At 38.6% G+C, this 20,103-nt stretch overlaps 1 protein-coding gene across 5 annotated transcripts in view; it reads right to left on the bottom strand.

The window, feature by feature from the left end:
• SSH2 (slingshot protein phosphatase 2) overlaps positions 1 to 20,103 on the bottom strand; it is a 244,450-nt gene that overhangs the window by 98,279 nt on the left and 126,068 nt on the right. Inside the window, exon 1 of one of the 5 annotated variants that reach the window (XM_022595588.2) lies at positions 11,277 to 11,612. The exons of the other annotated variants lie outside the window; for them this stretch is intronic. Coding sequence (XP_022451296.2) covers positions 11,277 to 11,404 — 128 coding nt within the window. The 5' untranslated portion in view covers positions 11,405 to 11,612. Of the gene's footprint in view, positions 1 to 11,276; positions 11,613 to 20,103 lie in introns of those variants that run through there. 5 annotated transcript variants of the gene reach the window in all.

The following is a 20,103-nucleotide window of genomic DNA, read 5'->3' as shown; positions in this document are numbered from 1 at the left end:
TGAAAACTATCTGTAATATGGCCCGACATCTGCCATATTAGTCTTCCTTTTCTCTCACCACTCAAGTACCCTTTACCTCTGCTTATACAGATCAAGACATTTAAGAGGGCCAGAAAAAAAGGTCAGCATTCCAGCTCAAATCCTACCATAAAGGCTCATTTACAATAACTTTTTGTCCTCTGAATACCTAAAGCACCAACTGCACCATTCATCTGCCACTTAGCATGTGCTAAATTGTGTTCTTATTTATCCTTTTATTGATCTGTCTTATATCTCTCAACAGACTGAGCATCCTGACTGCAAGAACCATGTCTTGTATTTCTTTGTATCTCCCATGACAATTATGCATATGATGGAATTTTTACCACCAGGCTGGCATACCACTCTAACTCCTTCTCCTATGCTTTGGCTCATGTCAAAAGGGCAAAAATATTAGCTACCATTTACTGAGTGCTTACTATTTGCAGTGCTTTATAAATATTACATTTAATTAACTTAAATGAACATTAATATTAATAGACACTATAGGTTCCATTTTATTGATAAGGAAACCAAGGCTCATGGTGGTTTTATGATATGTTGAACATACTGAAGGTCAAACAGCTTACAGGTGGTGAAACTGATTGGTACTCAGGTCTGTTTCATTCCAAACACCAGACTATTACTATCAGCCACAAGAACAAATGACAAGTAAGATAATGAATACATGACCCAAGACACCTTTTAAGAATCTCTAAATAGAGTATTTAATGAATGGGATACTTTAAGAATTGAATGTGGGATTTTAATGGGGAGGAATAAGCATCACAGGTATGGGGTTGATAGAATGATCTATACCAAATCTGGTCAAAGGGACGTCCAAAAAGTTGAGCTTCACACATCGTCTAAATCTATTTCATTCCCCTCCTAGGAAGAAAAATTTACACTGAGAATTCACATTCTCCCATAGATGTCCCAACTTCTCAAACTAAGTTTCTCCCCTAAAATAATAGGAAGTTAAAATTTTGGGGTGTTCATGAGAATTGGGTATATTTTAGGAGAAACACAGTAATTTAAAGGTACCTGGGACAGAGGAGAGTCCCAAAGAAATGACATCTCTCTTAAGAGCTCTCTGTTATAAGTGATACTTATTTAAAATCAGTGAAGAAAAATCATAAATACTCTCATTCAGTTTATTCCTTATGAAGATCAACTGGCTTTTATCACACAAAATTCAAAGAACAACAGAGATGAGATGCACAGATAAGATGCTAAGCTCATAAACCTGATCAGCCTTTTGTGGAGGTACTGAAGGCTTCTTGGGTTGTAAACAGGCCTGCCTATCTGTGGCATGAAGTTTTAAGAATACAGACACCACAGAAGACAAGCGATATGAAGTCCACAATTATAATTCTCAGGGCTTGAAATGTCCTGCTACAGATCATGAATATCCACATGAATCTTTGTCAATAAACATTAAGTACAAATGACAAAAGTAACATAATCGTTAACTGAAAATTTTATTGTTCTTTCTTATTAACTATCCACAGTCCCCTGAAATGAGGCAGCTACTATTCCCCCCAAAACATAAGCAACAATTTGAACCATTTCGCTCATCATCAAAAAAAAAAAAAAAATAATCAAATAATCCTATGTCTTCTACATCTGGAAAACTGAACTTACAATTTAAAAAAACCCCACTCTAGTACAGGCTAACACTGAAGTTTCTCTTTATTTGAGAGGAATACAAGCCTCTGGATTCTGTGGCTTTAACAGACACATAACTAATGCCAAATCCCTCAGGTTACTAAAAGAAGGGTCACACCCCTCTAAAAACAGATTAATGCAAAAAACAAGAGTTGCCCAATTTGCACAACCTGCAAAAAGGAAGTGAGCCCAAATGTGCCCTTTGGTGTGCAGTACTAACAATCTATTTATAAATCATCTGCCACATCCTTTCCAAATCACAGGAACACCTAAAAAGGCCTTGATGTTTTTAGCACATTTCTTCAAGTTAAATCTAATGATGTTAGTGGAAGCAACATCCTGTGTAATTCTAACAATGCAAAGCTAACTCTAACTCTATCTGAAAGTAGTTAAGATACTGATTATTATTTATTTGCTTTCACCTTAGAAATCCAGAAACATTATGTGATAGCATCTACACCACTGTTCTTTAGTCCCAAGGCAATTTTACATAAGGTAATTAAGAAGATTCACATTTACTGGAGAAACCCAAGAAGAGAGGGAGCAAGAGGATCTGTAGTTTAGCCCCTCCATTACTCCAAGGTTCAACAGCTCTTGGAGCCAGAGAATGACAGCATCCTTAATTATTTGGCTTTGGGCAATGGTTTCTCAGTGTAAGTCTAAAGAAATTGCCCAATTTCAGGAGTGATTACAGGTGAGCACACAATCTGAAGAACAGTAATTTAGAAAAATAAATTCACTCAGATTTATCAAAGAAATCTTGCCTTGAGTGCATCACAACCTCACCATTCCTGTTCATCTTCATTATGCAGAGTTACTCTTCAGTTAACTGGTTTCCAGTAAGGCCAAATCTGAGAGCTTTTTTCCTCTCTGTTCCAAGCCAATTACTGCTCTACTGACTTCAAAGCAGCACAAGTGCGGATAAAGCCACACAAAGTTATCACTGCTAATGAAAACACAAATGCACCTTTTACTCTGACAATTAACTTCTCCTTCATATTTGAAGGCCATAACACCTAGAAGATTAATTCACTTGATGTAAACTTATTTGAGCACCTTTTAAATAATATTCTACCTTTTAAGGGTATATTGCCTATTCAAGGATCAGAAACAAGCACAAAAACAGTACTGATTTAAAATCAAACAGACATCTCATGCCTTTTAAAAATATTATTATTAGTCTCTTTACCCACCAACGAGGGGAAAAAAAGCTCTTAAATCATAAATGAATGCCTGGCTTCAATCACTGAATTATCAATTATTATAATTATGTTTATCCATTTCTGCAGAGGACAAATGTAGATTTTAAAAGTATCATGGACGATAAACACACTTATACAATAGAACAAGGAAATTTAAGAATTTGAAAGGCAAAACAATTTCACAAAATTATAACATTTGGAGTAGGACTTCTTGGTTCTAGGCTTTTAAAGTACAGAATTTCTGCTAAAGAACTGTTTTAGAGCTAGAAAAAGATGGAAGACTACACCTAAATCATTCAACAAATCATACGTAAGCTGGATAAAGAGAGCACCAAAGATTCAACAAATATTTGAATGCAAAAATCTTAAAATATTAGTAAACCAATTCCAGCAGTATGTTAACAAATAATGCAAACAGCGTGAAACGACAATTCAACTTTTGCAACTCAACCTGTCACTGCATTCCCAGGAAAGGGGGGGAAATATTATCCTTCCAACAGATGTCCAAAAAACACGTAATAAAATTCAATAACTATATCTAATTTAAAAATACTTGAGGGCTTCCCTGGTGGCGCAGTGGTTGAGAGTCCGCCTGCCGATACAGGGGACACGGGTTCATGCCCCGGTCTGGGAGGATCCCACATGCCGCGGAGCGGCTAGGCCGGTGAGCCATGGCCACTGAGCCTGCGCGTCCGGAGCCTGCACTCCGCAGCGGGAAAGGCCACAACAGTGAGAGGCCCGCATACCGAAAAAAAAAAAAAAATTGAAATTAGGAATAGTAGGAAATATCCTTAACTTGAAAAGTGATCTGTGCTGGAACCTACAGCACACAATACATCTATTTAGAAAACATAAAAAGCACCCCTTTTACAATGGAAAACAAGATAAGACCACTAGCATGGCTCCTCTTTAACACTACACTAAAGCCTAAGGCAAAGCAATGAAGCGTTACACTTAGAGAAAACCCATTTACAGATGATATAATCATCCACCCAGAGAAGTCAAGAAAATCAACTAAAATATCTATTAGATATTAGGACTAAGAGTTTAGCAAGGTGGTCTGATACAAAAGCAAATACTATAAAAACCAGTTTTACCACACACCTACAGGGACTAATTAGAAAACATCATGGGAAAGAAGAGCTCATTCACAAGAGCAACAAAAACTTTATAAAACACCCATGAATATACCTAATAAGAAATGTGTAACTACTGCATGAGGAAAAGTGTAAAATTTAAATGAAGGACATTTTAAAAACAGTGGATAAACAGACACACATACCACATTCCTCATCGGGAAGGCTCATTTTATAAAGCTGTTAATTCTTCCTAAACCTAGTTCAGTACAATTTAAATCAAAATCCCAATAGGATTTTTAAAAGTAGAAATTGACAATCTGTTTCTGAGACTTACCTGGAAAATAAGCAAGAGTAGCTAAGATATTAAAAAAACACATCCACTGAGGTAGGCCTTGTGATACAAGATATCAAAATGTCCACTAAATCTACATTAAGTAAAAATGTGGTATTGGTGTATGAAACAAAACATGTCAATAGGACTTAATATATAATACGAATAGCATTTCAAATCAGTGAAGTGAGAATGAGCTAAATAAATGGTATTGGAATAAATGACTGTCCATTTGGAAAAAAGGTAAAGTTAAAGCTCGACCTCACACAATAAATACAGGCATACCTTGTTTTGTTGTGCTTCTCTTTATTGCGCTTCGCAGATACTGCTTTTTTTTTTTTTTTTAACAAATTTAAGGTTTATGGCAACCCTGAGTAGAGCAAGTCTACTGGTGCCATTTTTTCAACAGCATTTGCTCACTTCATGTCTCTGTGTCACCTTTTGGTATTTCTCGCAATATTTCAAACCCTCCACCACCAAAAAGATCAAGACTTGCTGAAGGCTCAGATGAGGGTTAGCATTTAGCAATAAAGCATTTTAAAATTAAGGTAAGCAGATTGTTTTTTTTTAGACATAATGCTACTGCACACTTTACAGACTACAGTGTAAACATAACTTTTATATGCATGGGGAAAGCAAAAAATTCGTGTAACTCATTTTATTGTAACATTCACTTTATTGTGGTAGTCTAGAACTGAACCCGCATTATCTCCAAGGTATGCCTGTGAAGATAAATTACAGTTTTAAAGAGTGAAATATTTTTAAAGTGTAGGCATACTAGAAAAATACAAAAGAGTATTTATAATCCTGGGAGTGGGTGGGAAGGGTAAAAGCCAGATGCAAAACTGGAATCATAAGAGAAAATACTGACAGATTTTACTACATAAAAATTAAAAACTTTTGGGACTTCCCTGGTGGCGCAGTAGTTAAGAATCCACCTGCCAATGCAGGGGACACAGGTTCAAACCCTGGTCCAGGAAGATCCCACATGTCACGGAGCAACTAAGCCCGTGTGCCACAACTACTGAGCCTGCGCTCTAGAGCCCACGAGCCACAACTACTGAAGCCCTCATGCCTAGAGCCTGTGCTCCACAATAAGAGAAGCCACCGCAATGGGAAGCCTGTGTACCGCAACAAAGAGTAGGCCCCCGCTCACCACAACTAGAGAAAGCCCGTGCGCAGCAACAAAGATCCAACACAGCCAATAAATTAAAAAAAGAAAAAAAATTAAAAACTTTATACAAGATGCAAAATTAAAAGACAAGCAATAGGCTGGGCAAAGTATTTTTAAAACATATTCAGAATATACAGAGTACTACATGAAAAAAACTACCAATAGAAAGATGGTTAAAGTACAAACATGTAAATTACAGAAGAAAAATGAGCAAGACCAATAAAAATACAAAAGGATCCTAAAGTTCTTCAATAGTAAGGGAAGTGCAAACAGAGGAGTGTTTAAGAGCAGGGGTCCTGGAGTGAGACCGTCTGTGTTTGCATCCTGGCTGTATTACCTTAGACAAATTACTTAAAATCTCTGTGCCTCTCGTGTGTAACTGAGGATACACCTAAGTCAAAGTTGTTAAGAACAGAGAATGAGGTAATATGCATAGTACTCAAAACAATGCCGGGCACACAGTAAGAGCTCGGTAAAAAATTAACTGCTATCTAATATCACTAATATTACCAGGGTTGGTGAAGATACCTATGTAAGTATATAAGTAAGACATACTCTTACTTATAGCTTGTAAGAGCAAATTGGCAAAGCAAACTGCAAAGCATTTTGGCAGCATGTATCGAAATTTTAACAGGTACATACCATCAGACCCAGAAATTCCACTGCTAGAATTTTATCTAAAGAAATGTTCCCACATATATACAAAGCATCAGGACTTTGAGTGCAGCATCGTTAAGAGCTCTAGATTTGGAGACAGGAAATGCTGCTTCTAGTTTCAGTTCTACCAATAGCAAATCATGTAATCCCTGTGGCAATCACTTCACCATTTTGATTTTTTAGTTTATTTACTCTACAAAATGTGGATAATGACTTGCCCAATCTGCCTCACAGGAATACTTTAAGGCAGTGGTTTCCAAAGTGTGGTCCCTGGATCAGCATCATCAGCATCCTCTAGGAACTTGTTAGAGATTTAAATTCTCTAGTCTCACCCCAGACCTACAGAATCAGAAACTCTGGTTGTGTAGGCAGCAGTCTGTGTTTCAATAAGCCATCTAGGTGATCCTGATGCAAGCTTAAGTTCAGAGATGAGCACATGTGAAATCACTTGCATAACTACACAGCAGAACTGAAAAGAGCATTTGTACTATCACTAATAAACACAAAAAATAAAGCTGTTTCTACCTTTCAATTTCATGAAAAGGTACATTTTGGATAATCATCTCAATATGCTCCTCTGTTGCTGAGCTTGACTTCAGAAAGCACTGATGTGAAGCTAGGAAGTCAAACTCATATACATAACCAAGTAAATAAATACAAGTATTTTGGGTCAAGGATAAAAAGCTCAAGGTAACCTCATTAACAAATCAAGCAATGTCTCAAGCTTCCAAGTTCCAAGACTTTTTTTTTTTTTTTAAGTTCCAAGACTTTTGATCAGCGGTTTTCATAATGAGAACACTGCTTTAATGATAGCCTTTGCCAGCATTTTATCTACTAATTCTTGATCCTTCCCTGAACTTTTCAGGACACAAAAATAGTCACCTATTTGTCGATAAGCTATTTGTTTGGCATATAACAATAACATTAGAAAAGCCTTGGCCCCTTGCTTAGCAACTTCACTTCTCAGAGATTGAAGGCTGGCTCTCTAAAAATAACATAGGTTTAAAAAAAAATAACATAGGTTTAAAAAAAATAACATAGGCTCCCATATTTTTCAGAACTTCAGATTTTTGTTTTATTTAAAAGCATATGTAGATTCTTAAAGGGTACGGAACTGTTCGTGATCATTTGAGCAGTCTGATCCAAGACTCTTGAAGTTTGATCAGATGATGCTCGGGGTTGCTCACATATATTTTTCTAGTAGGATTAACACTTATGACAGTAACTATTGTTTCTGGAGTTAATTCAACCACTTCTTAATGTTCTTCTCTGAATACATAAGAAATAACACTATATTTGGTGAGTTTTACACAATGGTAAGGGGAGACCTTAATCTAATAATGATGATATAATTCCCAATAACATACAGTAATACCCAAGCTATTCTCTAATTTCACCTATATGTATATACACACAGTTAAAAGTCAAGAAATTCGAAAGAGCCTGTGAAATCACCAAAATAGGTATCCAAAGGCCCTACTCTAAAGGTCATTAACTTTCTCCATAGGGAAGCCCCTAAGATCTCACTGTGGTCTTTTTACTCTGACACAATTCTCATGGGATTTGTTACACGGTTTACTTGGTTTCTAAACCCAGAGCAAATCTGAGGCAGCAAACAAGAAAAGGAAAAAAAGCTCTTATGAGTGGGTCCTCAGCAATGACAAGAGAACCACTGGCCTAAGAGTACTCAGGTGTCATGGTACCCCCTGCCCCAAGCATACAGTTAAAATTCAGTCTTCACTTAAGGACCTTAAATCTTAATCTTTTAGTTGCTCCCATTCATCACTGCTATTTACATATCTGGCACCACAGGGAAATGCTCACACCAGTTAAGTTTTTACTGTATCAGGCCTTAGAAACAATATTTCCCTTCAGGAAGGAGATTTTTAAAAACGATTTATTTGTTTGTTTGTTTATTTGGCTGTGCCAGGTGTTAGTTGCAGCATGCGGGATATTTTAGTTGGGGCATGCAGGATCTAGCTCTCTGACCAGGGATGGAACCCGGGCCCCCTCCATTGGGAACGTGGAGTCTCAACCACTGGACCACCAGTGAAGTCCCAGGAAGGAGATTCTTAACCTTTTATATCACATGACTTTGAGAATATGATTTTTAAAAATATATTTACCCAACATTTTCATATGATCTCAAGGAGTTCATTAAGCTTCTAAGGCCAATTCATGGCTTCAATAACCATAGACCCAAAATTAAGAACTTCTGCATTAGGTGCCAAAAATGTGTGTAAGTTAACAAAATTTAACACTTATGACAGTAACTATTGTTACTGCTGTGCGCGGGCTTTGCTGCTGTGCGCGGGCTTTCTCTAGTTGTGGCGAGCAGGGGCTACTCTTCGCTGGGGTGCGCAGGCTTCTCACTGCAGTGGCTTCTCTTGTCGCGGAGCACGGGCTCTAGGGGCAAGGGCTTCAGTAGTTGTGACTCGCGGGCTCTAGGGCGCAGGCTCAGTAGTTGTGGTGCACGGGCTTAGTTGCTCTGCTGCATGGGGGACCTTCCCAGACCAGGGCTTGAACCCGTGTCCCCTGCATTGGCAGGTGGATTCTTAACCACTGTGCCACTAGGGAAGCCCCTAAGGATTTTTAAATGATGATGAGCTGGGTAACACTATAAATGTAAAATAAAAATGATGGCTAAAGCAATACTAATAAATACACTTTAGAAGAAGAGAATATTAGCAAAACTCTCTTAAGAAAAAAAAAAGTGGTAAAAGAGAGACAAAAAGGAAAAGAGAAATATTCTGCAAATTCTTTAAAAGAGTGTCTACCTTAACAGCAAAACTCTTCGTGTAGCAAATGTTTTCACTACTAAGTTGAATATGTCAGCACATAAAGATAACTCCTAAGACGTAAGTCTCAAAAGTGGCCTTGCAACTACGAAGACAGAAGATCATTTTTCTAGTGGTTAAGAGCACTGGCCTAGGAAACATCTGGATTCTAAGGGCATTTTTGTCATTTACGAGCTATATGGTCTTGAGTAATTACTTAACTTCTCTAAGCCTCAGCTACATTATCTGTAAACAGAATAAATTAGTTCATAGGGTGGCTGTGATGATTAAATGAGATAATAATACACATTAAACTTAGCACAGTGGCAAGTCGTCAATAAATGGCAGCTAATAGTTTTTGTTTAATTTCAATTATATTTTCCTGGGCAGGGGTTTATAGTTTGTAAATTGTTACCACACATATAATCTTTTACGATCCTCTGGGGTAGGAACCACCGTATCCTCATTTTACAGTTTAAGAAACTGAACTCAAATGACTTACCCAAAGTCACTAATTAGTAGGAAAAGAAATCTGTACTTGCTTGACCACACTAGGAAGCAAGATTCAAAACTCCTTTTCCCCACAAAGCTTAGAAGCTCTGCCTTTTAAGTTTTGTTTAACCTTTTTTTTAAACTGTAGTTAAATATATATAAAATTTGCCATTTTAACCATTTTTAAGTGTACAGTTCAGTGCCAATAAATTCACTCACATTGTTGTGCAACCATCAGCACCATCCATCCCCATAACTTTTTCTTCTTCCTCAAATGAAATTCTGTACCTATTAAACACAAACATCTCATTCCCCTCCTCCAACCCCTAGCAACCAGACTACTCTAAGGTCCCTCACATAAGTGGAATCATACAGTATTTGTACTTTGTCACTGGCTTATTTCAGTTAGTATGATGTCTTCAAAGTTCATCCATGTTGTAGCATACATCAGAATTTCCTTCCTTTTTAAGGCTGAATAATATTCATTCTGTTTATCCATGTATCCATTAATGGACATGTGGGTTGCTTCCACTACCTTTTTAAAAGTATTGTGAACACTTATTTTGAGATTGGTTATCCACTTTCAGATTATTCACTCCACTTGTCTTTTTTTTTTTTAAGGGAAAATACAAGTAAACAGTTGATTTAATTCTGTAGAGTTTATAATACAAAACAGTAAAACCACGATACTGCGGGGGGATATTGTTTTTTCGGTGCGCCACCATGAATCAACACAAAGGAAAAAAGTTGAAATGCAAATTTGATTTGGTAAGAGAGCAAAACAGTTAGTTAAAATAATAAATTAGCTTTAAGATTATCTATAATTCACTTTACATGCTATTCTTGGGACCTTTACTAAGGGATAATGGAAAGTTTCTATTGTTGGACATGAAACTAAAAAGTTCCTTAGGGTTGACCTGGGAGGGAAAGAGAAGTTGCTCAAGTGCCAGGAGTCTGGGAAAACCTCAGTAGGTGACTCTCCTTGAACCTACTCCGAATGAGTGCTAATACACTACAAAGATCAAACTGCTGCTATCTAAAAGTAACCCTAAATCACTCAACTAGTTTAAGGATCCAACTTGAATAGATGGGAGTTCCTCTACTTCGCCCTAACTGTGAGATGAGATTAACCACAAGCTTGAGCACACAGTTCTCAGAAATAACTAAACCACAATGGAAGGAAGAAACAACTCTAGAGACTTTGAAAACAGTTAAGATTTAAAGATGCAAATGAATCTTGCACTTTGGCGATTGAAGGTGTGCATACAGGCTTGGGTTGTTAGCACGTACTACTACAGGCGGAGACAAAAAGAAAAAGAGCCAAACTACTAAAATCCAGTTTTATGAAATAATTTCAGACTACAACCAGCGGGTGTTAAGAATGAACTGCCTTTCTTTGTGTGCACGGCTTGTAACAGAAACCTATGGTCACAAGCAAACTTATTTGAAACAAGAAAACAGAACAACAAACACGGGAGCTTGAGCACCAGCAGGACCCGCAAGGGAGTGCGAGCTTTTCCGGCCGGCGGTTCAGAGCTACTGACCGCCCTTCAGCCCAAGTCTCCCGAATGCCATACGGCTGTCACTCAGTCATCACAGACAATTTCCCTGGGGCGACCTCACTTTCAGATTCTCTCAAAGTTTACCAGAAATTCTCCCAAAGGATTTTCTGTCCGCCTCCCCACCCCCAGGACACTTTCTCCCTCCAAGAATTACCCTTCCTCTCCACCTCACTATGCCCCCAGACGCCCCAAGACCTGCAAGCAAGCAGGATGCGATTTCGCCCTTGCTTGCTCCCAATTGCCGGGGGAAAGCGGCTGCTGAAAAGCAAACTTTCCGAGCGTTCACAGAGGGTGGGAGAGCGCGCGGCGCACTCACAGCTGGTTGATGGCGTTCTGCGAGATGACCGCGTTGGCAGAGAAGTAGGGGATCATGTCGGGGCCACTGAGGCTCCAGGTGCAGGCGGGGGGCACCTTCCTCTCCCGGGCCAACGTGCTCAGGGTCATGGGGCCGGCTCAAGGCGCACAGCTCCGCATCCCGGCCCCCGCCCGGCTCCGGCACGAGGCGCTCGCTTTGGGCTCCGCCGGACTGGAGGCGCGGGCAGCGCTGACTCCCGGCGGCAGAAGAGGGCCCGCCGGGTCGCGCGGAAGCAGCTGCCGTAGCCCTGGGGCTCGGCTGTGGAGTCCCGGCGTCCGGGAGCCTCCAGCAGCCCGCCCCAACTCGCGTCCGGGGCGGGGCGGGGCGGGGCTGAGCGCGCCGGCGGGGCGGGTCCTGAGACCCGAGAGGGTCGGGCCCCGCGGGCGCCCCGCCCCGGAGCTCTTAGCACCCGCCGGATCCGCTGCGGCGTCGGAGCCTGGGTAACAGGGTCGGCCCCAAGCCACCTCGGCTTGGGTGAAGGAGTGAAGGGAGCCGGGGGGTGGGCCAGAAAGGCTCGCATTTCATTGGTATGTTTCAACAGAAAGGTCCTGCCTCATAATCTGCTTTATGCATGAACCTCAACCAAACCCCATTTTTCAAATGACCTTAAAACTTAAAGGCTGTACACTCGCAAATGCAATAAATGTTTATCAACGGCTTCCTATGTGCTACGGACTAGGAAAATGCTGAGATAAACTGGATTTTTTTTTTTCAACAGTTGAAGCTATGATGGGGAAAAAAGTCTATCTACACTGCCGATAACAGCTGCTAATGCTTGTAAATAAATTTACTAACCATCCTCCAAACCAAGGATTCCCAGCCTTAACTGCACATATGAATCCACCTTTGGAGATTTAAAAAAATCCCAATGCACGGTTGCACCCTAGACAAATCAAATCAGAATCTCTTAAAGTTGGGATCTAGAAGTTAGTATTTTTCAAAGCTCCCCTGGTAATCCCATTGCGCAGCCTGGTTGACAACTACTGTGCCAAATGATCTAGAGAGGAAGACGGGCTAGAGGTTATATCCTTACTGTACCGATGTGGAAACACTGAGGGTCTAGCCAGATGATCTTATTTGTAACTGACTTAGATAGGAACTTAGATAGGAACTCCCGTTTTATAACTCCTGATCTAGGGCTTTCCCCACCAAACCCTATTCCCTGATGCTTTATGATTTTCCCTAACAACTCTTTGAGCAGTGCCTTTCACCTGAACAGGGAGGGACCAGCTCTGTAAAAAGAGAATCTCTTTTCTCTCTCACCTACACACTCTGCTATGTGTAGCGGCTTACAAAAGGGACTGGCCCCCTTCAGGCACTCAGTAAAAGTTAGCTCCCTGGGCTTCCCTGGTGGTGCAGTGGTTAAGAATCTGCCTGCCAATGCAGGTGACATGGGTTCGACCCCTGGTCCGGAAAGATCCCACATGCTGCGGAGCAATGAAGTCCGTGCGCCCCAACTACTGAGCCTGCGCTCTAGAGCCCGTGAGCCACAACTACTGAGCCTACATGCTACAACTACTGAAGCCCATGTGCCTAGAGCCTGTACTCCACAAGAGAAGCCCCCGTAATGAGAAGCCTGCACACCACAACGAAGAATAGGCCCCGCTCGCTGGAACTAGAGAAAACCCATGCGCAGCAACGAAGACCCAACGCAGCCAAAAATAAATAAATTAATAAATTAATTTTAAAAAAAGTTAGCTCCCTTATCTCTTGTCCTCACTGTCTCATCAGAACAAGTATTTTTGGGCATCAGTATTTTTAGCTTTTATGAATACTTGACTAAAATATACATCGATATAAGTTGCTTTAGGAATTCCAAAGCCAAAAATCAATAATTAAAAAAAATGACTTCACTATCATAAGAGATCATAAGAAAAAATTATAAGAGAAAGTAGAACTATAAAAGAGACTATAATTAGGAAGAACTCACTTTACTACTCAGCATATGCTGAATCAAGAAGAAATAAGTCTTTGTTTTATATAAAATTTCAGACTTCTTTTCCTATTGGGAAGTTTGGCAATTTTCAAAATACTAGTAATGAAATAATCTAAATTCTATGTCTACAACCAGAATCCTTCTTTTGTTAGTTGATCCTTCCATAAAACAAAGTTGTTGCCAAGGCACTGAGGGACTGGAAATATTGCAAACTCATGCCAGAAACAGATATCTAAATTAAGAAGGAACTAGTTGGCAAGTGAAGAGTTAATGAATAAAAGGTGTGGACTTCGGAGTCCAGTGCATCATCATCTTCATCCATCTCTAGGAAGGAAAAATTTTGAAAGATTTATTCAGGCTATGTCAGCAGGCACCCAAATGGCAGTGTAAGAAAAAATCTGCTGATACACCCCAAAATAAATTGCTTTAAATATCTGGCAAACTTGCCAGTTTGAAACTTCTTCCAGGCTGTAATTTATTACAGCCTCCTGCAGTGATTTAAAAAAATAACCAAAAAACAAAAAAACCGTAGCAGGCTGTTTGGAACAGCACTGTTAAGGTGAGTCCAGTTCCTTTCATGACACAGCAGTGATAGGATTTTATTGAAGTCAACACTTAAACGACGCCATTTAGGAAAAGATGATGTCATGGTAATCATTTGTATCTGCCGGAAAAAGAACTCAGCAGGAAATGTATCTTACTCAATGCAACACTTAATATCTCTGGCATTTAAAAACGCTAGAGATAAAGATTTCATAAATATGTATACTTGTCTTTTATAAATAGGTTCCTATAGTGACACCCCATAAGTGCATAGTCCTTTGTTTCTCCTCAAAAGACTTCTGTCAGTGCCCGTCCAACAAAAGGAGACTATTTTAACACCCCCATCGAGGCCTTTTCAAAAGCTTTTCAAAGTTAAATTCTCATTTTGAACTGTAATATAGAAAATTGGGAAAGTGCTAGAACATGCTTCTTGGTTTTTAAGGAAAAAAAAAAAATCACCTCTGCAGACTGAAGTACCTTTAAGGAAATAGTTCTTTCTACTACTGTTTCAAAAAGTTGAACAAATTCCGTTTCTTTTCACAATCTGCAGAGTGTCAAAATGTCAATCAATTTAGTTTCAGCTCAATTTAATCCTTTACTCTCCAGTGTCAGGAAACAAGGCTCTAGGGAGCAAGTTCTCTGTACCCAAGCATCTGGGAATTCAAAAATGATTCCAAATTAAATTGAGCAGCATGAAATAAACTAAGCTAGTTTTCTACTCCACATGAAGTCAGAAGGGGCTTTCTCTAAAAAAAAAAATCTGCCCAAAGGCCCTGAAGAAATATCACCGCATTTCTTTATACTGTTGCTTGAATTTAGTAGACTTGAAATGAATTTTGTCATGTCATTTGCTGACTATTTCAAGGGTCAGAAATATGAATATTCTAAAATGTTAATTTGGCTCTTGACAGCATTAGCTATGATCAAATTAAATTTTTTGTAGACTCATATATTAATAGCATTGAAAAATTTTAAAGTAATAGATGTCTCTGGTATCTATAAGATACTTCCATTACTATGTTTCCATGTGTCCCTCCATAAGGTATAAACACTGTAAAACTGTATAAAACCAGAGACTTGTATACTGACCTAACTGTACTCCAGGACAGGTCCAAAGGTGAAACGTGAAGGATGTGAACATGCTTTTGTTACTGTAATAAAATTTCAACATGGGTGGATCACTTGAATTGACAATAGCTAATGAGCGAAAAGGTGACAATGTTATAGTACCAAAAACTGCAGGCTAGAAACCAGAGGACCTAAATTTAGTTCTAACACAGTCATTTAATAATCTAAGATTTTGGCCAAGTCACTTAACTTCATCTGTAAAATGGGATAATAAAACCCTAAGGAAATATCCCAAGTCTGTTTTTGGGAGAGTCGGGAACCTTAGGAAAGAAATTTCATCCAATCTGGAGATCCTGAAAAATGGATTTAATCCACTTAATGCAGTCATTTAGTTCAAAGCAGTACAGTCCAACAGTTAAAAACTCTGGCTGGACTTCCCTGGAGGCACAATGGTTAAGAATCCGCCTGCCAATGCAGGGGACATGGATTCGATCCCTGGTCCGGCAAGACCCCACATGTTGTGGAGCAACTAAGCCCATGCGCCACAACTACTGAACCTACGCAGGCTCTAGAGCCCATGAGCCACAACTACTGAAGCCCATGCGCCTATAGAGCCCATACTCTGCAACAAGAGAAGCCACCACAGTGAGAAGCCCACGCACCTCAAAGAAGAGTAGCCCCTGCTCACTGCAGCTAGAGAAAGCCTACACGCAGCAACAAAGAGCCAATGCAGCCAAAAATAAATATAAATTAATTAATTTAAAAAAGAACTTTAAAAATAATTTTTTTAAAGTTTATTAAAAAACCCCAACAAACTCTGGCCTTGGAATTAATCGGCTGAGTTTGAATCCTAGTGCCACCAATAGCTATGAACTTTAAATAGCTACTTAATCTAGGGCTCAGTATTAGTACCTAATTTATGAAGTTATTGGGAGGATTAATTAAATTAACACATATAAAGCACTGAAAAGAGTGTCTGGCACAAAAATCTACTTTTTGGCCTTAGTGGCTCTGTAAGCTTAAGAGAGCTAAGGGAAAGGTTGAGGAGATTGCCCTTCAGGAATAAATTCAGAGAGTTGGAGCGTTCAATGAAGAATCTTAGATCAGAGTGCAGGACTATAATAAATTTTTACATTTTTATTAAAATGTTTCTATTTTTCTAACTCTTCCATGTATCTTACCCTTTGAGTGTTTCTCTAAGGTAAAGGACCTATGTGCTTTTCTTTAGGTTGTTCAGAAAGCGTGTGTGTGCGTGTGGGGGGGGCGCAAGGGGACTCTGAAGTCAGTCTGGCAACCTTCAGGTAAAGTCCACTGTGCATTTTAGTTTATTCACTGAGAAAATGAAAACACTGGACTAGAGGTAATCCTCTATGCTCTTTTCCACCAACCTGAAAAACAGCTAAAGCGGGCAACATTAAAATGGCAATGAATCTGATATCAGAAAGTTCTAGACTCTAGCTACTTTGTCCACAGGCAAAACTTACTCTGTTCCAGCCCTGATTCCTTTAATCTTAAAGTTGGATGGTAATGCTTACCTCCTAGGTTTACTAAGATACACAGACACAAGTGCTTTGTAAACAGGACAGCACTAAATTTTTGTATTTTTACCGTCCATAAATTGGCCAATCAGCTTCCAATAACAGAAAGCACTGTATTTGTTTGTATTTGGGATGAGAAGGTGATGAATGAATGAAAATTAAAATACAAATAAACTTCCCCTATATACCACCATTTCATTCAGGAAGTCTTTACTATTATTGTTTGCCAGGCAGTTAATTATATATTGCCATCTTGTAGTAACATGAGATCTGCAGTGCTTACTGGGATTTTGCTTTTGTTTTTTTTAAGCTTTGAAATAATAGTATTAACTTATATAACTTTATTTTTTAAATACCTAGTCATAAGAAAGAATGATCATACCAATCAGAAGACCTATTTGTATTTTTATGTTTTCTCTAAGGGGCTTGATCTAGAGAAATAAATAGTAAATTAATCTCCTGAGGGTCAAAAGGGAGAAAACCAACACTTTAAAGAGTTACAAAACAAAAAGCCTGTTACCTAGAGTAGCACAACAGTCTGTCTCCTGTTAATCTGTAAAATGCTAGGATAAAACTCTCAAGATAATACCCCTAATTTTCAAACTTGTTGCCCAGACAGTACCTAGAGGTATCTTGCTACACTTAGTCAAAGGCACTCTTCATTCAATACAATACACTAAACTCTGTAAACAAAGGCTCTTAAAAGCGATCAAGTTTTGCAATCACCACAAGGCTAATAGTTTTATTTAAAAGAATATCTGACAATAGTTTTAAACACTGGATTAAACAATGTCACTGAGCCCTTCCAATCCTTTCTAGGGAACTTTCCACCATAACAGCAATGGGGAATACCGAAAAGATCTGCCTATCAACTCCATGAGAGGCAGATCTAAGGCACTCATCCTTCATAGTCTTAACCATATGCTCTAGTAGGAAGAGATGTTGAAATGCTGCTTTCTTCAGGTTACAAAAGCCTCACACTCTATTGTTTAGTAAAAATAATAGGCATTTATAGATCACTTTTCACATCCAACACACCTTACAAAACATTTAACCATTTAATCCTCACAATCTCTTTAAACATTAAAAAAAATTTTTTAAACACATGCTCAAAAACATTTTTTATTCAGTATTCAGAAAGATAAAGTAAAAGTCACTAAAATTCACTCTTCTCATCCCCATCATCCTACTCCCAGGGATGACTGTTAATACTTCCAGAAATTTTCCTTGCATAAGCAAACATTAATATATTGTAGCTGCTCTTTAAGAAACACACATGCACACAAGCCATAATTATATTATGCATATTATTCTGCTTTGTGCTTCCCACACACTTATCACTATATCTTGGACACTTTTCCATGTTTATAAAGATGAACCTCATTCTTTTAAAGGAGTGCATAGTATTCTATTTTACAATTATATATAATGTATTTAAATAGTCCTCTACTGATGAACATTTAAATTGTTTCCAGTCTTTACTATTATATACAGTATCACTATGAACATGCTTTCACACAATCTTTGGGCATTCATGTGAATATATTTGTTGGATGGATACCTAGAGGTGGAATTGGCAGTTAGTTAAAATATTTTAAACATCTCAGGAATCGGCAGACATTATCAAATTGCCTTCCTAAAGGGTTTAGTTTTTTGTTTTCCACTGGAATCTTTGTGTCTCCTCCCACACTGTGATCTATTAAATTAACTCAGGGCCCAAGATTCTCTTCTACACGTTTTACATACTGCGTTAAAAAAAAATATATATATATATATATATCTCAATATATGTATATATACGTACACATGCATACGTATATGTGTATAATATGAGAAAAGTAAAACATGCTTAAGGAAACTAGAGAAATATACTAAATTATAAAGAAAAATATGAAGAACTATATTATAGACAATTAATTTAAAAGAATTACATAGACTGTAAAAAATATAGTACATAAACTATTTTGAAGATAATTTTTAATTCAAAAGATGTTTTAAGATCTTGTTTGATGCTAATGATGTAGAAGACATTATAGGTGAATAAGCCAAATGTGGCCTAATACTATCAATGTCCTGAAATGGGGTGAGACAGAGATAGAAAAATGGGAAATAAATTTGGGAGTAACATAATACGGAATCTAGAGGAGCTGAGAAGGTCTTGAAAGTAAAAACAATAACTGATATTTATTGAGCTGACACTCACTGTGTACCAGATCCTCTATTAAGAGTTTACATGCAGTATCTCAATTCTCACAAACAACCCTATGATTCTATTATTATCTTTAGGAGGCTCAGAGAGGTTAAATGATTTGCCTAAGGTAATACAGTAGTATTTCAAACTCAGCCAGTTATTCTGGCTCCAGAACCTGTTTTGTTAATCAGTCTTCTACATTGTCTGCATGATTATGTAGGTTCACTACCGAACAGGTTAAGTCTGAAAAGGTCTACTGCCAAAGGAAGAACTCCTGCGGACCTTAAATACCTACCTTCCTGCACCTGGTGTTTTCTCCTCTACTTGATCCTAGCTATAGCTAGCAGGTCCTGACAATAATAGGGACCTAACCCAGTACTAAATATAGCAGTAAGATGATCTTCTGGCTGTTGTATACCATCCTCTTGCTACCAGATCCCTTAGAACTCTGTATTTCAAACTCCTATTCATCCCAAGACATTTTTCAAAGCACTTATATCTAAACATATTTTTGTTTCCCTAGTTTTTTTTTACAAAGCATCTTACGTGAAGGAGGCATTTAATGTATTTGTGTTTAATCATGGGATCATCATCTCATTTGATGTTTTAAATAAACCTACTAGGTGGGCAGGTATTATTCCTTGCTACAGTTAAGGAAAAGATGAACCAGGCTAATGTCTAGGTGACTAGAAGCCTAGACTCTAGGCTAAGGTGTGTCCAATTCATCCAGTCTCAGATCCATTTATCTAAACTGAGATGTGTCCAATTCAATCTGTCAACATACTATTGACAGAGTAACTTAAAACAATTGGACTAATCCTGAACACCTTAAGGCCAGGCACTTTAGATACTGATTATCAAAATGAGTTAAACCCTTTTATAATAATCCCCTACTTAAAACCCCCAAATAGTTCCTTATTCCCTTTCAGATCAAGTCCAAGCTCTTCTTCTGGCCTTCAGATCCTCCATAGTTTATTTATTTATTTCCTTTTTTTTTTTTAAATTTATTTTTGTCTGCATTGGGTCTTTGTTACTGTGTGCAGGCTTTCTCTAGCTGTGGCGAGTGGGGGCTACTCTTCGTTGTGGTGCACGGGCTTCTCATTGTGGTGGCTTCTCTTGTTGCGGAGCATGGGCTCTAGGCGCACTGGCTTCAGTAGTTGTGGCATGTGGGCTCAGCAGTTGTGGCGCATGGGCTTAGTTGCTCCGCGGCATGTGGGATCTTCCCAGACCAGGGCTTGAACCCACGTCCCCTGCATTGGCAGGTGGATTCTTAACCACTGCACCACCGGGGAAGTCCCAGATCCTCCATAATTTAAATCCTACTGTAATCCAGCCATTATGGCATATTATTCTCAACTCCATCCCTTCTCCAACACAATCGGTGTAAATATTTTTTACCCATTCTCCCAAAACAAATCCTTGCCATAATTAGGTGGTTTCTATCCTGTCCTCCTATATCTGAGTCTCCCTCTCCTCTCTGTTCAAATTATTCCTTCTCTGAGACAAAATTAC

Source organism: Delphinapterus leucas, chromosome 19, assembly GCF_059928025.1.
Source record: "Delphinapterus leucas isolate spDelLeu-1000000601 "Yukka" chromosome 19, BTC_Dleu_Yukka2, whole genome shotgun sequence".
Classification (NCBI taxonomy): Eukaryota; Metazoa; Chordata; class Mammalia; order Artiodactyla; family Monodontidae; genus Delphinapterus; species Delphinapterus leucas.
This window is presented reverse-complemented; position numbering and strand designations above follow the sequence as displayed.